The sequence below is a fragment of the Malurus melanocephalus genome, unplaced genomic scaffold (genome assembly GCF_030028575.1).
Source record: "Malurus melanocephalus ecotype Western Australia unplaced genomic scaffold, MMel_1.1 scaffold_2, whole genome shotgun sequence".
Classification (NCBI taxonomy): Eukaryota; Metazoa; Chordata; class Aves; order Passeriformes; family Maluridae; genus Malurus; species Malurus melanocephalus.
Window position 1 is genome coordinate 2681024 of NW_026623234.1, and position 19010 is coordinate 2700033.

Here is a 19010-nt window from a genome sequence, read left to right on the forward strand (position 1 = left end):
AGCTGCCACACTTTGATCCTGGGCCTTTGAACAACTCCCATACATCTTGCAGAGCTGTTCTCTGTGGGATGGGCATTCGATGTGACAAGGGCAAAGCCGCAGCTGTCTCAGGCTGAAATGCAGCAAGTGGTCAGAGAAACTCATCAAATCCTTGCCATGGAAAACTGAGCAGTTGGACATTCACACTGTGTTTTAGTGGTTTTGTTATGTGAGACTCTGACAATGCTCTTTGGCAACAAAACGGGAACATTTTGGGCAGTGGAGAGGAGCGTCCAGGGAAAACTTAAAACGCAATGTGGGAAAAGAGTTTCAGTTTTATGGCTCTTTGGGGAAATGCTCAACAGTTTAAGTAACAGGCACTAACTCAGAGCACCTGTTACAGCCCTTACACTCTTTWAACCCAGGATATAAAACCACATGAACATGAACAAAGGCAATTATGTGACTTGCACAAGACAGAAATAAGGGTGAGGAATGGCCATCAGAGTAGGGYGTGAAGAGTTCATGGTGTGGGTCTCTTCAGAGCAATCAGAAAAGAATGTTCTCTTGATCACCCAGAAAGGTTTCTCATTATTACAACTCTTGCAGTATAATGGAACAGATTTTTCTAAACTTCAAATGGTCTTGGAAATAAGATAATTTTTGAAGAAAAAGATGTAATAAAGTGCATCCGTTTTGATCTAATTTTTCTGTCTCTGAATGCTGGATGTACAATCTTATCAGCTCCAAATCAAAACAAACCATGTAATGTATATTTATAGCAATAAATCTGTGTGTCCCAATTAGCACATAGTACCTACACCAGAGATACCTCAGAAGACATTAACCAATTAATCCTCAGAATCCAAACAGGAAATAGAAAAGCATTACCAGACAAAGAGGCATTGAGTGGTAAAGTCAAAAACAGATATTTGATCTTGCAGATGTTCAGGATTTGGAAAGACTAAACCACAGCTGACCCACCTATTCCAGCACTAGTTCTGCCTCAAATGTGAGGCTGGACCAATGACATAYGGTGTTCTGTAAACCAACACTTCTATGATTCTATATAACGTTTCACTTGCACTTTGATCTCAACAGATTCTTCAACTTTATTGTTCCAATTGCCAAAGGAAGGCCTATAATATTACCTGGAAGAGGTTTTCTGCTTTCATGGCAGCAGTGTATTATTTTAAGCCAAATGATACCTGTGAGTTCTTTTTTGAGGTTTATTTGAGGTCTCTATTTGTCACTACATCCCTCTGCAAACACTCTCCTCATACACACCACCAGCAATGTGCTAGTCAGTAAAATAAACACAAGTTAAAGATAACATTACCTTCCCAGGGATTTAAGACACTAATCACTACAAATAGCCTATTTTCATTATTTAACATGGGTGAATTAAACATTCAAATATTTTTCATGAGCAATGTATTAAGATAGACCATAAAAAATAAATTTCAAAATTCAGCTCCAGAACTCTAGCCACAATACCTGTGCTTGGCTTTGCACTCAGTGACAGCAGCATGTTGAATTTTGGGATCACAGTCCATTCTCAGCAATTCAGCAAAGGTTTATGTATTGCAGTGTAGTACTCATTCCAGAACTAATTTGCATGAATCAGAACACCAGCCTTAGGAGATCACTTTACATGTTGCTTCAGACTCTTGTCTGAAGAGGAATGGAGAGGAAAAAAGAGGAAAYATTATCCTGGCAATTATACTGAGCCCTGTGTTTCAAGTGGTTGTTAAAGGCATCCTCTGTTCCCTCCCTTACTGGCGCTGCTGTGACCTGGAAGAGAGGCCAGTCCTTCACTAAACCCACGACAAATTCCAGTAAACTCTGCTAGAACAGTCATGAGGAGTAATCTGCAGATATTCTGAAATGCAGTTGCAGCAGGTACATCTAAGTCACCAGTTGGAGGATTCTTGTCTCTGCTTAAAGTTTTGATCTTGTGATTTACTTTAGCAAACTCTAACAGAGGTGAAAAGTTTTCTTGTATACATCTACTTAGAAATTAGAGCTATAGTATTTGAATGAGTCCCAAGTWGCATTTCAATTTGCTATTCTGTAAGCTCATTTGTTAAGCTGAATAGTCACTGAGTCACTTGTCACAAGTCACAAATAAGGGAAACAACATAAAATAGAAATACTTTTACTCTATTAAAATCATATATCTTTCCTATTTGTTTTCCTATTTTCAAAGAGAAAACATTTTTCATTTACAAACTGCAGCAGTATTCAAGTAACATAATAGAAATATATCCAAGTAGTAACAAAAAATGTGATGCTACAAAATTAGTAAATTGAAGAAATTACAAGTCTGGGGTTTTTTTGTAGCTTTTTTATGTTATTTAGGATTAGGAACAGGAAACCCTTACAATGTCTTATGTATTTTAGTATGACCTTGATTAAACAGCGTGAAGCCTCCCTGCGCATTTCCCTTCATGATGACTGGAAATTACAATAATTAGATTTCCTCCTGAGCTGGATRGTGAAGCTTAATTTAGTAAAGACTTAAATATACTGTGGCATCCTTGAATGGAAAGAGCTACACATTCATTTGAATCCATCCTTAAATTTTCTTCTTTTACTGATGCCCACAAACCATGGATTTGTAACRCTTATATTTCACATCAGGCAAATTGATACTTTTAAGCAATATTCCATCTAGGGTAATTTACTTTCTGGCAGTTTTTAAGAAAGTAAATTCCCTGCTAGTGAAGTGTTTTGATCTCTGTATCTTCTGCATCAAGCATTTAACATTGTTTCATGTTTATCTATAGCATAAAAATAGAAACAATCAAGAAACACCTTGTGGTGAATTCTCTTGAACCAGAAGTCAAATACCTAGGGAAAATTATTGGTCAAGACAGAGGCATTCTGGTTCCATTTACATTTGTGCAACCATCTTTTGTTTGCTAACTTGAAATGCTTCAAAGGTTGAATTCACCTCATGTCTTCAAATCTCTGGTAACACTGAGCTCTCACTCTCCTCTTTCAACTGTAATAAAAATGACTCAACACGATTTGGCATTTCAGGGAAAAGGATGGAGTTGAACTGACACGAGAAGAAACATTTAAATACCGATTCAAGAAAGATGGAACAAAACAGTATCTAATTATTAATGAGTCAACCAAGGAGGACAGTGGACACTACACYGTGAAGACCAATGGTGGGGTATCAGTTGCTGAACTGATCGTGCAAGGTAGGCACAAGGATATCCCAGAACCAGAAAAGCTGAAAAATCAGAATAAGCTGAAGGTAACCTTCTCCAGGATAGTGCACAGGGGTTGCATAATCCTCCTGACAGGGAAAAAGAAGATGCAATAAGGGGCATGGGGTGTGATAATAAAGGCCTGGAGGAGAACTCGGACCTGTGTGCCGGATTTAACAGATGCTCTGAGAACAACAGGTGCTTAGCCATCAGTCCTGTAAAGCCCTGCATGCTGTGTATTTCCCTTCATATTTACTCCTTCCATAAACAGCCTGCTCAGCCCTTGCCTTTTCCACTCAGTAAATCCACACAATCTACATACAGAGCTGTTCTGATTTTTGATGTGTGTATCGATTATTCTCACGATATCAGAGAAGAAGCTGGAAGTTTATCAGAGCATTGCGGATCTGACAGTGAAGGCACGTGACCAGGCAGTCTTCAAGTGTGAAGTTTCTGATGAAAACGTGAAAGGAATCTGGCTCAAAAAYGGAAAGGAGGTGGTCCCAGATGAAAGGATAAAGATCTCCCATATTGGCAGGTTAGTCTTGTTTCACAAATCAGGGACAGGCTGAGGTATTGCATCGCAGTCCATAAGTATTGTTATCTCAGGGGACAGGAATATAAAGTGACACTTGGTCCTGGCTCCAGCTAAAAGGTAAAAAGCTTAAGAGTTTTTTGTATGCAACCAACATTCAGCAACAGATTTGTTTTGATACGTGTGCAGCCTTTCTGGTGCATTTTACAAATTTGGSTTCAGTGGTATATCAGCAAAACGAAATCTTGTTTTTCATTAGGATTACATGGTGATTTTGTATTCAAAAATATATTGTTGATAACTYTAACAGTAGTGTTTAAATAGGATATCTGTGTAAACCCTACAGAAAAMAGAGCATTTATATTAACAGATACTGTTGTGTAATTCTGTGCTCAAGTTTTCTAGCAGCATAACTACTACTGGAAATGGAGACCAAGAAGATTCAGCGTTAAATACTAGCTGAAGTCTTTCTTGTTACTCCTTTCTGTTTTCTGTTTTGAATATAAAATAATACAGGGATGGAGCATCATTTTTTAGTTTGTTTAGTCAGAGTTTATTGTTGTCACAATCTGATCAAATGAAACCAGTCAGCAATGTTACAACTGTCCTTRTAAGGGTAAAGGACTGGACTAGAGCAAGGAAACTGCTCCCTTTCTTCAAACTAGTCTTTGTATCTACCTTGACAAAAGAAACCCATTAATAGACAAYGAACAGAAATGGATTGGCTTTAACACTGAAAGCAGAGAAGTCTTCAGCCCTGGTGCTTGCTGAYTTGTGTCATGGCAAGGGAAGAAGAAAAAAAAATTCCTATTAGCATCCTACAGCCTACACCTTGTCCCTTGAGATGGCCCTGTTTCTCCTGGAGGGGTAAGGGRAGGGAGTGGAATACATTTGTTCATGTTTCCAGAATCCATAAACTGACTATTGAGGACGTAACACCAGAGGACGAGGCGGATTATTCCTTCATCCCGCAAGGATTTGCTTACAACCTTTCKGCCAAGCTTCAGTTTTTGGGTAAGTTATCTTAGAATGTTTAATGGTAATTCCAGAGGGATAAGATGGTGACATTAACTATGGTTATACCAGGAAAGAGTATGCAGATCTCTTTTCTGACACCTCAATAYAGGCACATTGCTTTTCCCTGTTGTTTTACATTAGATTTACAGCGCCTGTTCTCCAATTTATTATATAAATCTGCTGATTAATGCACCATATGAAGTTTCAATCAATTTTTAAATTACTTTGTGGGTGTTGATACTATGTAAATTTTGTTTTCTGATCTACTTCTCTTTCCTTTTCTCCCCTTTTTTTTCTCCCCAGAGGTCAAGATAGATTTTGTACCAAGAGAAGGTAAGAACAGCAGTCATTATTTATAGCAAGCAAGAATTTTTTCAATWGCAAAGTAAGCAGTATACTTTTTTCCATTTTTAATGTAATGCATGAATGATCTTTTCTTTTTCCATTCAAACTATATTTAAAATTTATTTTCTCTACCTTTCCTACAGAACCCCCTAAAATYCACCTTGACTGTCTGGGCCAATCTCCTGACACTATTGTGGTGGTGGCTGGGAACAAACTGAGATTGGACGTTCCTGTATCAGGAGATCCAACACCCACTGTCATCTGGCAGAAAGTAAACAAGGTAATGTGCAACCTGACACAGTGTCTGAGACAAATCTCAGCAGCAAATTTATTTTTCTTTTTCAAATCTTACTTTGATTTACAGTTATTTGCAAGTATTTTCATCTTCCTTTCAATTTTATGAAAAACCTTGAGGTTTTCRAACCTCAAGAAAAAGAGCTACATACCTGCACTGCAGCTGCTTGGGACTTAGTTTGTTTTGTGATTCATCCCAAACTGTTCCTTTTTTTGAGCTGTTCCCTGGTTTTTTAGTCCAAAAGAAGGGGCTGAGTATATATGAGTAGACATATATACTTGCAGACAGAAGGATACCATACACATTTCTTCTCTTCCTACCTCAGAAAAAAAAATAAATAAATTATGAGTCATCCCCATCATCCTCACCTGATAGAACAAACATGTTCTGGAGGTGACAGGTTCTTGTTTTAATCTTTATCAAGGATTCTACAAGCTTTGAAGACAATGTCATCTTAGCAGACTAGTGGCTTAAAACTGGATTKGGTACAATAAAAATAGAGGACACTTGCTATTTACCTTACCATAGCAATTACAAAACATCAGAGAAAGAATTTAGAAGCTAGACTTAAAATGTTAAGTGAGCTTCCTTTCTGGCTATCTCAAAATATCCCCACCCTTCACCATCTGTGGGCTCTTGAGCTATAACTAGCACAAAACAGAAATATTTTGCATAGCATTCCACAGCATCAATACACTTCGATAYGTGTAGATACAGAAAAAATAATATCATAATTAAAAATAATTAATTATGTTAATTCTCCCAATCTCCTATTTCTTCAGGATTCTGCCACATTCTTGTTCAGGTTGGCATATATAACAGCACTCAGGACTTTTTTTATCTACAATGCAGAATTAGTTTGGAAAMAAWTTTTTTAAAAAGCCAAGAAATTKACTCTTCTCTACAGATGTTTCTCTGATAAAATGAYGGTTGGGTATCAGACAACCTCTATACAGGGTTCTTCTGAGGGCTGAGGTCTCAACATGTGAGAAAGCAGCCAGCCTTGACTGAAAGAAGTGTAACAYATACTCACTAATGAAMTCCTYAAGAAAGAGAAGCACTGATTCAAAAGATGTTGTTTGATGAGTGTTACAGACCTGACTGCATTTCCGAGTGTTGAAATGTTTACATCAATTGACTCTCCCGCTGTTACAGAGAGAACCAATCCTTATTATATCGAGTAACTGGTACAGAGAACACAGGCAGTAACAACACTGCAGGAATGTCACGTATCTTCCTTTGTTAATCTGCAAATTTGAGTTTGCTGTCTTATCCTTCYCTTAATTCACTGCATTCTGATACATCTTTTTCTATTTCTGTTTTTTTAGTTTGGTGCCAGTGGATTTCCTTCCCAGGTCTACTTGCTGCCTCACTTTGCTTTTCTCACAACTCCATATTCAGTTCCCCTCACAAACCTTTCTCTGTCCTGCAGAAACAGCTTTACTGCTCTGCACAGCCTTCACTTACTTTCTGTGGTTTCTTTGCTTATCTAGAAAACCGACCTGGTTAGAAATAATGATGATTCCATGACTCCTGCAGAAAACAGCGGTGATTTAAATACTGATAACAAGGTAAGATCCTTATTTATGCAATCACTCAAATGGGCTTAGTGTTTTCCAGATAAAAGATYATATTCAAATGGAAATTAAATTTAAGTCAGTAGAAATTAAAAATGGTGAATCAAACAACACATCCAGCCCACTATCCAGCCTTACAGTGGTAATTACCAGACCTTTGTGGGGCACAAGAGATCTGGTGAGTAATYTTAGCATAAGAAACTGATTGAGAAATCTTTCTAATCACCATCCCGAGGTAACTGGGTTACAAGGAACCAAAGCAGTTATTTGAAAACTCTTTTAAATTTATTTGTGATTTTTTTTTCTCAGTAACCGGTAAGCTTTAATAATAAATAGAGGAAAAATAACTAGGAAAAAATCTTACAGGACACATGAAAAGATGACAGTTGGTCAAGAGAGTGAACTATAAATCAGTGAAASAGGACTCACTTTCCAGCAACTTTCATTTTTCACCTAAGTAACTTTTGTCTTGGTAGACCAAAAAATATTTTACATTTATTATACAGCAATAAACCATTTTCAGGGTTAGGATTCTGCTGTACTGGTCACTATTCAGACATGTATTCTTTCTAATGGTTCCTGTTCTGAAGCAAAAGATATACAGACACATAAAGAAGGAAGTATATTACATATGCACAGCTAAATTGTGTTCATTTTCTTTTAGACTTTAGCAAAGAGTAGAAACTTTTCTCATAAGACATTACTGAATGGCAGAAATCACACTGATTCCATTAGCAGCTACAAGAAACTTACTTGAATTTACACCATAACCAACTGTTATCCATGAAACTCTTTACAGCTATCCCAAGTAGGAATTTCTCGAAGTGCTTAGTAACTTCCTTGAAACATAACTGGGTTTGTGTAACTAGTGGTGAATCTCAACAACCTGCAACTTTTCAGAACCAGTTTTCCCAAATGCTATTTATGTGAGCCAGCCAGTCTGTATTTCCTCTCTTCTRCACACAAATTGAATTTGAAAAATGTTACAGCTTTTCAATAATTATAATATTCAATAATTTGTAGATTTCCACCAGCTCACACACAGACTCATCAGGCTGTCCCTGGCACAACTTACAATTATTTTATCTGTTACTTCCGCTGCCCCCAGCTCCTGTTTGAATCTGAAGGCAGAGTCCGTGTGGAGATGCACGAAGACCATTGTGTCTTCATCATTGAAGGGGCAGAAAAGGACGATGAGGGAGTATACAGGGTTATCCTTAAGAATCCTGCTGGAGAAGATAAGGCTGATATCACAGTCAAAGTTATTGGTAAGTGAAGRAAAGAAACAACCAGAGCATGAAAGCATCTTGGGTTTGCTGAAACTCACGCTTCTCTAAAATCAATACACATTCTGACTTCAGGTTAAGAAAAATKAGAAAGGATTATAAAGACAGAGATACTATGAAACATGAATTTGTCAGAGGTACTTTTTCACAGGTAGTTGCCTTCTGTGTGAAAAGTTAAGARAACGACTCCCAGTAGTAATCCACATATGCCCTGTTTCAGGTGGTGCTCTCATTTCACGGATGGCGTTCCATTCTAATTACATGTTTCATGCTTGTCTGAGACAAGAAAAGTTTCTAGTAATTTTGTTGTGGACTATATTTTTAAATAGAGATTACTTAATTCTATAAACAGTAAATGGTTAATGGAATAAAGAAACATAATGTATCTGATAGAAGATAAATAGATTGACATACTCTTCAGTGAGTCACAAAAGAGCTGGGAGGGATATGATTTTGAGGCAGCAAATTTTAYAAATTTTTCATTATATTTAATTTGCTCATACCCTGGTACACAYACCAAAGGGCCAAGTTATAAACAAATTAGAAAGAAAAGAAAATTACTTTCACCTACAGTATTAAAATTYAGAATTGCTTGGTGAATACTAAGTCTCCTTACATCTTTTATAAATATTAAGTCAGGATATTTATCATTAATATCTCCAAAATTACAAAATATGTGAGACATGCAATCATTGTATTTTATAAAGTTTATTCTAGAGCAAATAGGAAACTCTCATTTTACAAAGCAGAATTGCCTCATTACCTTACATTTTTGCAGAAATGTTATTATGTCTGGGAAGAAGAAGGAAGCTGAATAATCAATTGTATTTAAAGGAAACYAACCTAACAAAGAGCAGGATTCCCTTTAGACCAAGTTAATAYATTCTGGCTGTACCTATTGTTGCTATCTGACAATGCTCTATCACAGAATAAATTTGGTTGGAAATTATTTCTGATRTCATCAAGTCCAACTAATGGCTGAACAGCACAATGCCAACGAGACCGTGGCACTGACTGCTACACCCAGTCTGTACCTTACACCTCCAGCAACTCCCTGGGTAGCCTATTCCAAAATCTAATCACCCTTTCTGCAAATAATTTCTTCCTAAAGTGTAACCTAAACCCCCCTGGTGCAGCTTGAGCCYGTGTCCTCTCATCCTGTTGCTTGTTGTCTGAGGGAAGAGGCCAAACCCACCCGGCTACACCCTCCTGGCAGGAGGGATGATCRGATCTCCCCTGAGCCYCYTTCTCTCCAGGCTGATCASCCCCAGCTCCCTCAGCTGCATCTCATAGGATTTGTGCTCCAGACCCCRTAGGACACRCTCCAGCACCTCGATGTCCTTCTTGTGGTGAGGGGCCAAAACTGGACACAGGGTGTGAGGTGTGGCATCACCAGTGCTGAGCACAGGGCACAATCACTGCCCTGCTCCTGCTGCCTGCAGTATTTCTGATCCAGGCCAGGMTGCCATTGACCTTCTTGGCCACCTGGGCACTGCTGGCTCATGTTCAGCCACTGTTGACCAGCACCCCCAGGTCCTTTCCCAGTGGATTTTCCAGCCCCCTTCCTGCAGCCTGTAGTGCTGGAGGGGGTTATTGTGGCCAAAGTGCAGCACCCAACACTTGATCTTATTGAACCTCAGGCCACTGCCTTGGCCCATGATCCAGTCTGTCTCTTTGCACTCCCGCAAATTGACACCCCAACCCAACTTGATGTTGTCCATTAATTTGCCAGTGGTAGGTTCAACACTGATTGCTGAGGGACACCGCTAGATCAATACCATACAGAAAAATAGCTTTAAAAAAAWTTAAATTTACTTGCATAAAGAAATTGAAGCAGTAACAACTCTCATGCATTCTCACACTTTCTTCAGATGTTCCTGACCCTCCAGAAGCTCCCACCATCAGCAACATTGGAGAAGATTACTGTACTGTGCAGTGGCAACCCCCCAAATATGACGGCGGGCAGCCAATACTTGGTAAGGAGTTCTAGAACACAAAGTCCCCTGCAGCTCTGCATGGTTTTTTGTTTTTTTTTTTTTTTTGCTGCTCATTCAAAATGGCACGGGAGGATTCTCTGTGTTTAGAGGTAAGGAAGGCTGACCCTCAGACAGGAGCTACTCCGATACACTGAACCTTCAAACCGGTCTGGGTTCTGTCCCTCCAATTTTGAGCAGAGAGTGCCCTCTGCCTGTGCGAGTCGAGTGAGGGAAGGATTTCAGCGAACACGTTACCAAAGCACGAAAAGGCGATATAAAACACAGCTAAACCTGAATACTCTCATTCAAGACTGGATTTTTAGSTCAGTATACAGGCCTTTGTTCTTACCTAGGAATATCAAAACAGATCTGTGGCCACSTCAGTCATCAACTCCAGACGTCTGCAATCTCAGGCACTCATGCAAGACATGTTTTATACTGGAAAACTACTTTGTAATTCTACTTCATAWAAAACAATGGGCCATAAAACATTCCAGTCATTTATTGGCCTTAAAATCAGTGCTAAAAGCTGGAGTGAAAAGTTACTATGCAATGCAGGAAATGAGCAGGAACAATCAAGATTATCACTGACACATTATCACTTTTAAGTTCTGCAGAGAGCATGGAGAGTTTTAGATAGCACTCTCTGTGATCATCAGAAGAAAAAGGAAATAATGCAGGGCATTTACCAATTATAGGGAAAAAATCCTCTGAAGTGCGTATCTAGCAATTTGTTTAATAAAGCTCTCAGGAGCTTGAGTTTCTTTGAAAAAAAATACATTGGAAGCTATGTGGCCTCCCATATAGATGGCAGGGTTAGAAATGCTTTAAAATTCCTTTAATCCCCTGAATAGTATCTGAAAGAGAGAGGAATTTGTATTTGCTTTTGGATGTTTGGACTTCACTTATTTCCTGAAGATCTATCTCGTTTAATTTAAAGAATTTACCTGTACAGGAATAAACAAGGTACTGCTGGGCTTTGTGGCTTCATCTGTTCTGCCAGGAGGCAAGCAAAAAGTCATCAATTTAAATGATTATGTGTAAAGATATTTACCAGCAGCTGCRACATTACTACAGGCCACCCCCACCCCAGTGACTACACAAAGCCCATGATTTTGTTTTGTAGRGTTTTCAGGGCACTTATTTTGAAAAGTTCTTTGCTTTGTTCTCACTGTCAAAGGAATGATTTTGCTAATTCCCACTAAAGACCCTTTGCACTGCCTGAGGAGGGTTCTTTAGTTCACACAGGGCTGCTCTGCTGTGCAGAGCTCCTGTGAAACCCCTCAGGAGGGGGAGMGGAAAAGCCAGGATTCAGCACTACCCACCAAACAGAACTTCAAAAGAGTTAAAAAGGCAGGGGGAAAAGGTTTCTGCACTCTTATCTGTGTTCATATTGTTACAGATGGCATTGTAGGCAGTCAGATACAGTCTTTATTAGCTTTATCCAACGATATAAAAAAGAAATTCACACTCCTTCTTCACCTTTCATGGAGTTCTGTGTGCTTTTCATAATACTAAAACAGTATCTTTAACTCTCACACATTCGGTGCATTTGGGGAAATAATCTGCTTTACCAAATGTCACCAATAGGACCAGTATTGTCATTTTACCTTCTTTTTGCCTATTTTTTTTAATTGCAAATGCCTTCATTTTGACACTTRCGTCCTTAAGCACTTATGTGCTTAACACTGCTTATCTATAATGGCAAAAAAAAAAAAGTGAAAAGCTGAGCAGATGAAATTTCTCTCTGTCTCATAGACATTACTGAAGAGACAAAAAACAGGAAATTATCAAAGGAACCATAGGTTCTTTGCTTGTAGCATTTAACTCTGTATAAAAGCTACTGAAAACAAGCATGCCAGGAGTACACCTTCGTGCATTTAAAGTGATGATACAGCCTGTCAGCTTACAGACACTTCCAGTATTCATTTCCCAGAACATTCTCTATGCTCCCGTGCTCTTCTTGCACTTCAGCACTGACAGGAACGTGCTGATGTGTGGTGTCTGTGCCTAGAGCATGGCAGCAAATCCAATGTGCCTGTCATTCTCCTCATCCCTTGAGACGAGACACCTTCAGGGTGAATCATGCTYCCCAGGTGTCCCAAAGGCAGCTTTCCAAGGCTGATAGATATGACCTTAGTGAGCAGCAGGGATTGAATCCTTCCCCTGCAAAGCTATTATAACTCCTTGCTATGGACCCACACTGACGTAGCTGACCCCTGTTAGAGACATCTGCACAGAGCTCTGTAGTGTGTGAGTGGAAACAGACCTACACAAGACACTCAAACACTTTATTCACTTTATTCTCTGATAATTCATTCTGTAGTTTAAAAGATTAGTAACTTTCAAAGCAAAGTTGGTTTAAAAGAAGCCTACATGGATCACGCCCAGTCACGCTATCCGCAACACAGAGAAGGAGCAGAAATTTAGTACAGTTAATGGAAAGAAACAGTTGATCAGGCYTTTGTAGCAGGTCAGCTGGAAAATATCTGACATGTATGTTTCCAATGTGATATCCTCCATATTAACCAGCAGGAATCACAGATTCCGTTCCCAGTTTGGAGAAATGAGAAGTTTATCTTTTATACTGATAATCCAGACTGGCTTAGTCATTGTGGAAAACAGCATGGTAGTGTTGGAAAGGCTATAGATGCTGAGGGTGTGAGGGAGAAGTACTAAGACATGGAWTCCAGGGATGCAGGCTCCATCTAARCTGTGCTGCAGATTTGTTCTGCAGTGCACCCAGCTCTCCTGGTTCTCTGTTATCATACAGACTCGCTTTCCTTCCCAAGGAAATCAGAGAAAGAAAAATGGTGAGCAGCCATGTCTCACTCAGTGTTGGCCTGAAGCAATTTGGGGTCTGCACAGCCTGGGAAGCATTCTGCATTTCCACCACTTTTGGCAAGAACATAGAGATCTAGCATCAGTTCTTTGATTATACATTAATTTAAAAAAAAAAAGGAATTGTCAAACTCTTCTTCCAATGGATTTTTTTGTAGGGGGTTTATGCTGTTAGTCAAGATTAGTGAATTGCAGCAGACTAGAAGAAAGAAATTAATTTTTTAGCTCTATACCTCATCTAACACATTTCAAGGAAATTTCTCCTTCACTTAAAAGGTTTTTCTTTTTTTTTCCCTGCATGTGAGATAATGACTTCCAATTCTTTTACATCATAACATCTGTCCTTTCCAGGCTACATTTTAGAGAGAAAGAAGAAGAAGAGCTATCGATGGATGAGACTGAACTTTGACCTTTTAAAAGAGCTCACCTACGAAGCCAAGCGAATGATTGAAGGAGTAGTTTATGAGATGCGGATTTACGCTGTGAATTCTATTGGCATGTCCCGGCCAAGCCCTGCCTCACAACCCTTCATGCCAATTGGTGAGTTTTGAAACACMGTGGTATTTCTAGGGCAAAATCAAGACAGGAAAATTTTGACTTCTTCTCTTTAACYGCTCTTTTAGCTAAAAAGAATGTGCTAGGAAAGAGGCTATCAACCATCTCTATATTCTATATTTAATCAACCTTTTCCTTTGTAACACCCCTCTTCTCTATCTCTCATTCCTCTTCCTGAAGAGCACAGAGGTTCCAGTTTCATGAAATTGCTGATGAATTTTTAGTTGTTATAATTAGAAGTGTGAGAGTCAAGCTGGATCTGGAAAGGAGGAGAACTAATTGACAGAGATTTCCCTGTCCCTCTCAGCTTCTCCCATTCCCTTATGGGTGCAAATATCACAGTATCCCGTCCAGTACTCCCTTAATCCCAGCCCTCTCCACAGCTAAAAGGATAGATGATTAAGAAAATATTTGAGGAATGATTTTCTATAAATAATCCTTCCCAACACAGCAGTGCAGTGTCTCCTGCAGTCCCTGAGCAAGGAGCAAACTAAAGGAGTCCTCAGGAAGCCTGCCTGCTGATACTTTTAGGGAGAAGACTCACRAAAGTACAAATAGCTGGAGATTAAAATGACCAGAGTTGCTAAATCTGCAAATGACAGTGAAGAGGTACAGCCTGCTGAAGGAGATAATGTAAAAGCAGATGATACTGTGAAGGAGTCAGAAGGAAAGGCTGAACTGCAAGAAGGGTCTCTTAATTCTGGATTTCAAACACACAACGGCTGGTCGGCAACACAAGAGGTCAAACAAGAACCATCAAGTGGAGCTACTGAAAAAAAAGGTCCAAAGTTTTCATGGGATAGGCAGAGTTTTACTTGATTAAGGATAAAGTTCACACTTACTTCTTCAGAGAAGAGGTTTGGGGTTTTGATCGTGTACTGTGTGGTTGTGTACGCTCCCAATTGCATTTGCCTCCTGTGTGCTGTCCTTGCTACCTTGTGAATTTGGAAATTTTTGACACAGTTACAGAAATGAAATTAGGTGGTATTTTTTGTAAATTTTTTTTTTACAATAACTTTGGGAACTAAGATCAATTTTGATCAGTTCCACAATTTGTAAACCTGCTTTTAACTTACTCTGTAAAATCTGTTATGCATACTCAGAAGATATTCAGTTTATAATGCATATACATGGATTATGCCAAACAGACCTTTCTTTAACATGATTGCTCTTCTGGTATGCATAATTGATTTTATGGTCCTGCACTCTATATAGTATTTTGAAAAAGTTTACTTTCTCTTTGCACTTYATATCAATTATTTCACAGTAACATTTATGTGTAATTTGGATCCTCTAGCAAGGGCTTTTTTTAATTAGTAGACAATAGTAATGTTGAAAAAGACTGAACTTAGCTAGTGGTCTTTCTGGACTGTGGGTTTATAAACAGTCATGACACACCAGTTCTGAGGGGATATGAAAAAGCTATATCTAGATCAAATAAAAATTTTTCAGCCCCAAAAATATTTTTCTCAAATAGGTCTCTGTTACAAAAGAACAAATCAGAAGTAGTGATTCTCTAAACATGTAATCATATCTTTTGGTTATTTTCTTCACTGTGTGAGTGAAGTGAAATTTAGCCACTGTGAATTTGGTCCTCTGACCATGTGAATTTTGTCCAGTTACAATCAGGGTGTTAGTACAGAATATAATGTGTACCTATTTTTGTTTCTAAACTTCTCTGCAGACTTATGATGATAATTTGACTCCCTTCTACAAGTCTTTTTTCACTGTTTTTTTCTCATAAGGGAATATCTGTGAATACAAACTACTACCATAACCTCTTGTCCTCCTTCCTTATTACAGGAACATTCTGCTGTGCATTTAATAAATTATGTAATAGGTGTTACACTTTGCAGCTGAGCTTCAGGTAGATTTATTTTATTAAAATAGACAGTGGCACATAAATCAGCTGTTAATCACTCCTTGAACAGCCTTTGAATTCTCATAGTTGTWATGCTATTTCTCAGTATCTACTTCTCCGTGTTTCCTTACAGCTCCTCCAAGTGAGCCAACCCACTTTACAGTGGAAGATGTTTCTGACAGCACCGTTTCCTTGAAGTGGAGGCCCCCTGAGCGGATTGGAGCCGGGGGATTAGATGGTTACATTGTGGAATACTGCAAAGATGGATGTAAGTAAGCATAAGTACTAGACAGCAGCAACTGGAGAATTTAAAAATGCTGCCATTGCAGTAACTTCACCACGATACATTGACAACAACCTCACCATATCCAGCAGGGTCAAATCTTAACTCTGACCTATGTCTAACATCCTTGCCAACCATCACCATATTTACAATGATGTGACTGTAAAACCATGGAAGTCAGATCCATGTCATCTTCTCAATCATCATAAACTTTAATACAGATAAGTAATACAAAAATACCATGGCTTTGCTATAGTTACTACTCTACTTCTGTATCATTCATGAATTGTATATCCTTAAAACCRATATAACATGACTGTAACAACATTAGTGAAATCATTACCATTCCCCATTTAATACTTGTGCTGCTACAAAACCAGTATAACAGCATCATATTAGTAAATTAATGTACTGTGATGCTACTACATAACACTTACATCATGAAAGTCAAACAATAAATTTATAGTCACTTTAATATTGCCATTTTCCCTGACACTTGTCTTAATTGCCACATAATCCAAACTAGGGGGTTTACAGGGTATAATTCATCCAGAAATCATTTATAGACTTTAATGACACATCACTATAGAATTACCAGGATGTCTMTGTCACTGTCATAGCAGAATGATTTTATCAATCATATTTCTGGGCTTTAGAATAATGAAGCACTAAGAATTCTGTTCTACTGTGTCAGTTGGGGAGTAAATAACAAATTCCTACAGTTATGTGCTCCATTTTTGTTTTCAGCATATTTGGCTCTCGCCAATCTCTTTGGACAGCCATAGAATACATATTTAGAAGGAAACATCATTTAAGGYTTTACTTTCTTGCTAAAATTACTTCCAAAATTCTCCTCCCTCCCATCTAGTAAAAATAAATCTCAAGAAGTCCGACAGCTCTAAGCTCTATAAAACTGAATGCCAAAGGAATTGCCCAAAGATGATTCCCTCATCCTTAGTTATTTTGAATATCAAAGTGCAGAGATTCCTTAACTCCATGTGTAAACACATCTCCTCAATCCAGAGTTCTTCTGCAACTTACTCCCTTTTAGGCGTGATGTTGCAACTTGAATTCATTTTACCTTAGCACAATTTTCAATTGCAAACAAGGCATCAGTTTGGGAAAATAATGTATTATTACAGTATGCAAATATTGTACTTGCAGCTACAGAATGGGCTCCTGCTCTTCCTGGCCTAACTGAGCGCACATCTGCACTGATTAAAGATCTGGTCACAGGGGACAAACTTTATTTCCGCATCAAGGCTGTAAACTTGGCTGGCGAGAGTGGAGCAGCAACAATAAAAGAGCCTGTTACTGTTCAAGAGATCCTGCGTGAGTACCCACACTGAATCAATCTTACTCATTTATTTTCTCTGGCCAGAATTCTGTCTTCCTCTGAGAATAACACCCAAACAGCTCTTCCGCTTTGTTTAGGTGCCCAGTATCTTCTGACCCTGAGAACATCTCYGTAACACCCAGGTCTTATATTTGTAAAGTATAGCTCTTAAAATAAAATTCTACTTCTTACTTTCAAGATATAGACATTTCACCTCTTGCAATGGCACTTTCAGCATTTTGGAAAATTTTTTTAATATTCACCTCTCTGCTTGATAAGCAGAAAARTTATTGCTGCAAAATGACTGTGTTGGCTACAGCAAGAGATCTATTTACCTCATTGTCAYAGATTATTAATTGCCACCCTGTGTATCACCCAACAGCAGCAGATTARAATTCATTTGACTGGAGTCCAAAAGACATCAAGAGCTGCTAATAGTGAATTCCTCAACCTTGGCTCACACGAAGGCTCTGCCAGAGTCTCGCTGGCAGTAAAATGAGCCAAAGTAAATAAAACAAAGTTTTAATGCATCTCAATAACAAATGCTCGTGAAGACAGATACTCTATCTGTTAGGAAATTTCTTCTGTAAATGACAGGGAGAAGAATAAGGATCAAAAGGAGACTGTAGAAAGCTTTCCAGCAAGGTCAAGGAATGCRGAGACTAGACAAAAAACATGCAATAAGGATGCTTTTTTGTTGGTGAAAAGTAAGCTGCTACAATGAGATTCCACTACACCAATCTCAAAGAAAGGACTGAAATACTGTAGAAAGATACAGGAAATCCAGTTACAGATACAGTTGTTCTGCCTTCTGAGTATGTCCATAAATATCTCCCAGTGGTCATTTTACAAGGTGCCACAGTATCAATATAGCAACAGATTAACCATAATCCRTAATCACTCTTTTACTCCAATACACCCTCTGTCCCATCCTTTCTATTGAACTGAAAAAGTTTTCCAAAKAATCAAAGTCCACACAGAAGACTCACATCCAGCAGAAGTCACCCAAATTTTGCATTTTAGATGTGACACGCATTCCCAAATCCACCTGTCATTGAAACATGGTCARCTGTAAATATATAACTGAGACTTGATACTAAATTTGTATCCAGTGGACAAATACATTTGAAATTACTTAGGGATTGAGCTAGTCCCTGAAGGTGTAAACAGTGTCTCCACAATTTTCTTACACTTATGATTACCCAAGTCTCTTCTCTTTGATGTTTTGTCTTACTTGTGCTATAAGTAATGTTGCATATTATCAAAAGTTTTGTATTTACTGTACTAATGCCTAACTGCAGAGCGTCCCAAATTCTGGCTGCCACGCCACCTCAGACAGACTCTGGTGAAGAAAGTGGGTGAGACCATCAATATCGTGATCCCCTTCCAGGTATGTATCAATTTCTGTTTTGTCATGGTTATTTAGCATTACTTACCTAAAGCAGTTTCCTTAGTGCAAGTTCCCATTGCTTCCCTGCTTCAGTGGAATTGCATAAGTACAGCTGATGATTCATTAAAGCCTCTCGAACACTCAAGGAGCAGGAGGGGATCACTTTTTTCAGTCATAAYTTTTTCACAGTCAGAGTTTCTTTCTTAATCCCACTTTCTGGGGAAGAAGAAAGAAGTGGCGTAAACTCAAGCCTATTCTTGTTTATTGAGCACAGGATGCAGCTTAGAGAGAAGCAGACARAAGTGTGAGAATCCAGCTGACTGCTCCTCTGGAACTAAAGGTGGATGATGTCACTGGGCAACTTCTTTGGCAAAAGGGTGTACATTAATTTCTGAAAGGCTGACTGCAAGAATTACAGTTTGAACATAAATAGAAGATTAAAGTTAGCCTTACGTAGAATCTGTGCACACAAAGAAAAGCTTGGGCATTATTTTACATCAGCTGAAGGTATAA

At 38.6% G+C, this 19010-nt stretch overlaps 1 protein-coding gene across 1 annotated transcript in view; it reads left to right on the forward strand.

Moving 5' to 3' along the window:
- MYBPC3 (myosin binding protein C3) overlaps positions 1–19010 on the forward strand; it is a 58134-nt gene that overhangs the window by 25592 nt on the left and 13532 nt on the right. Inside the window, exons 17-28 of the mRNA XM_057364020.1 lie at positions 3025–3191; positions 3573–3738; positions 4643–4749; positions 5056–5085; positions 5241–5377; positions 6886–6963; positions 8078–8237; positions 10127–10231; positions 13424–13612; positions 15622–15756; positions 16936–17103; positions 18409–18497. Of these exons, the coding sequence (XP_057220003.1) occupies positions 3025–3191; positions 3573–3738; positions 4643–4749; positions 5056–5085; positions 5241–5377; positions 6886–6963; positions 8078–8237; positions 10127–10231; positions 13424–13612; positions 15622–15756; positions 16936–17103; positions 18409–18497 (1531 nt within the window). The remainder of the gene's footprint in view (positions 1–3024; positions 3192–3572; positions 3739–4642; positions 4750–5055; positions 5086–5240; positions 5378–6885; positions 6964–8077; positions 8238–10126; positions 10232–13423; positions 13613–15621; positions 15757–16935; positions 17104–18408; positions 18498–19010) is intronic.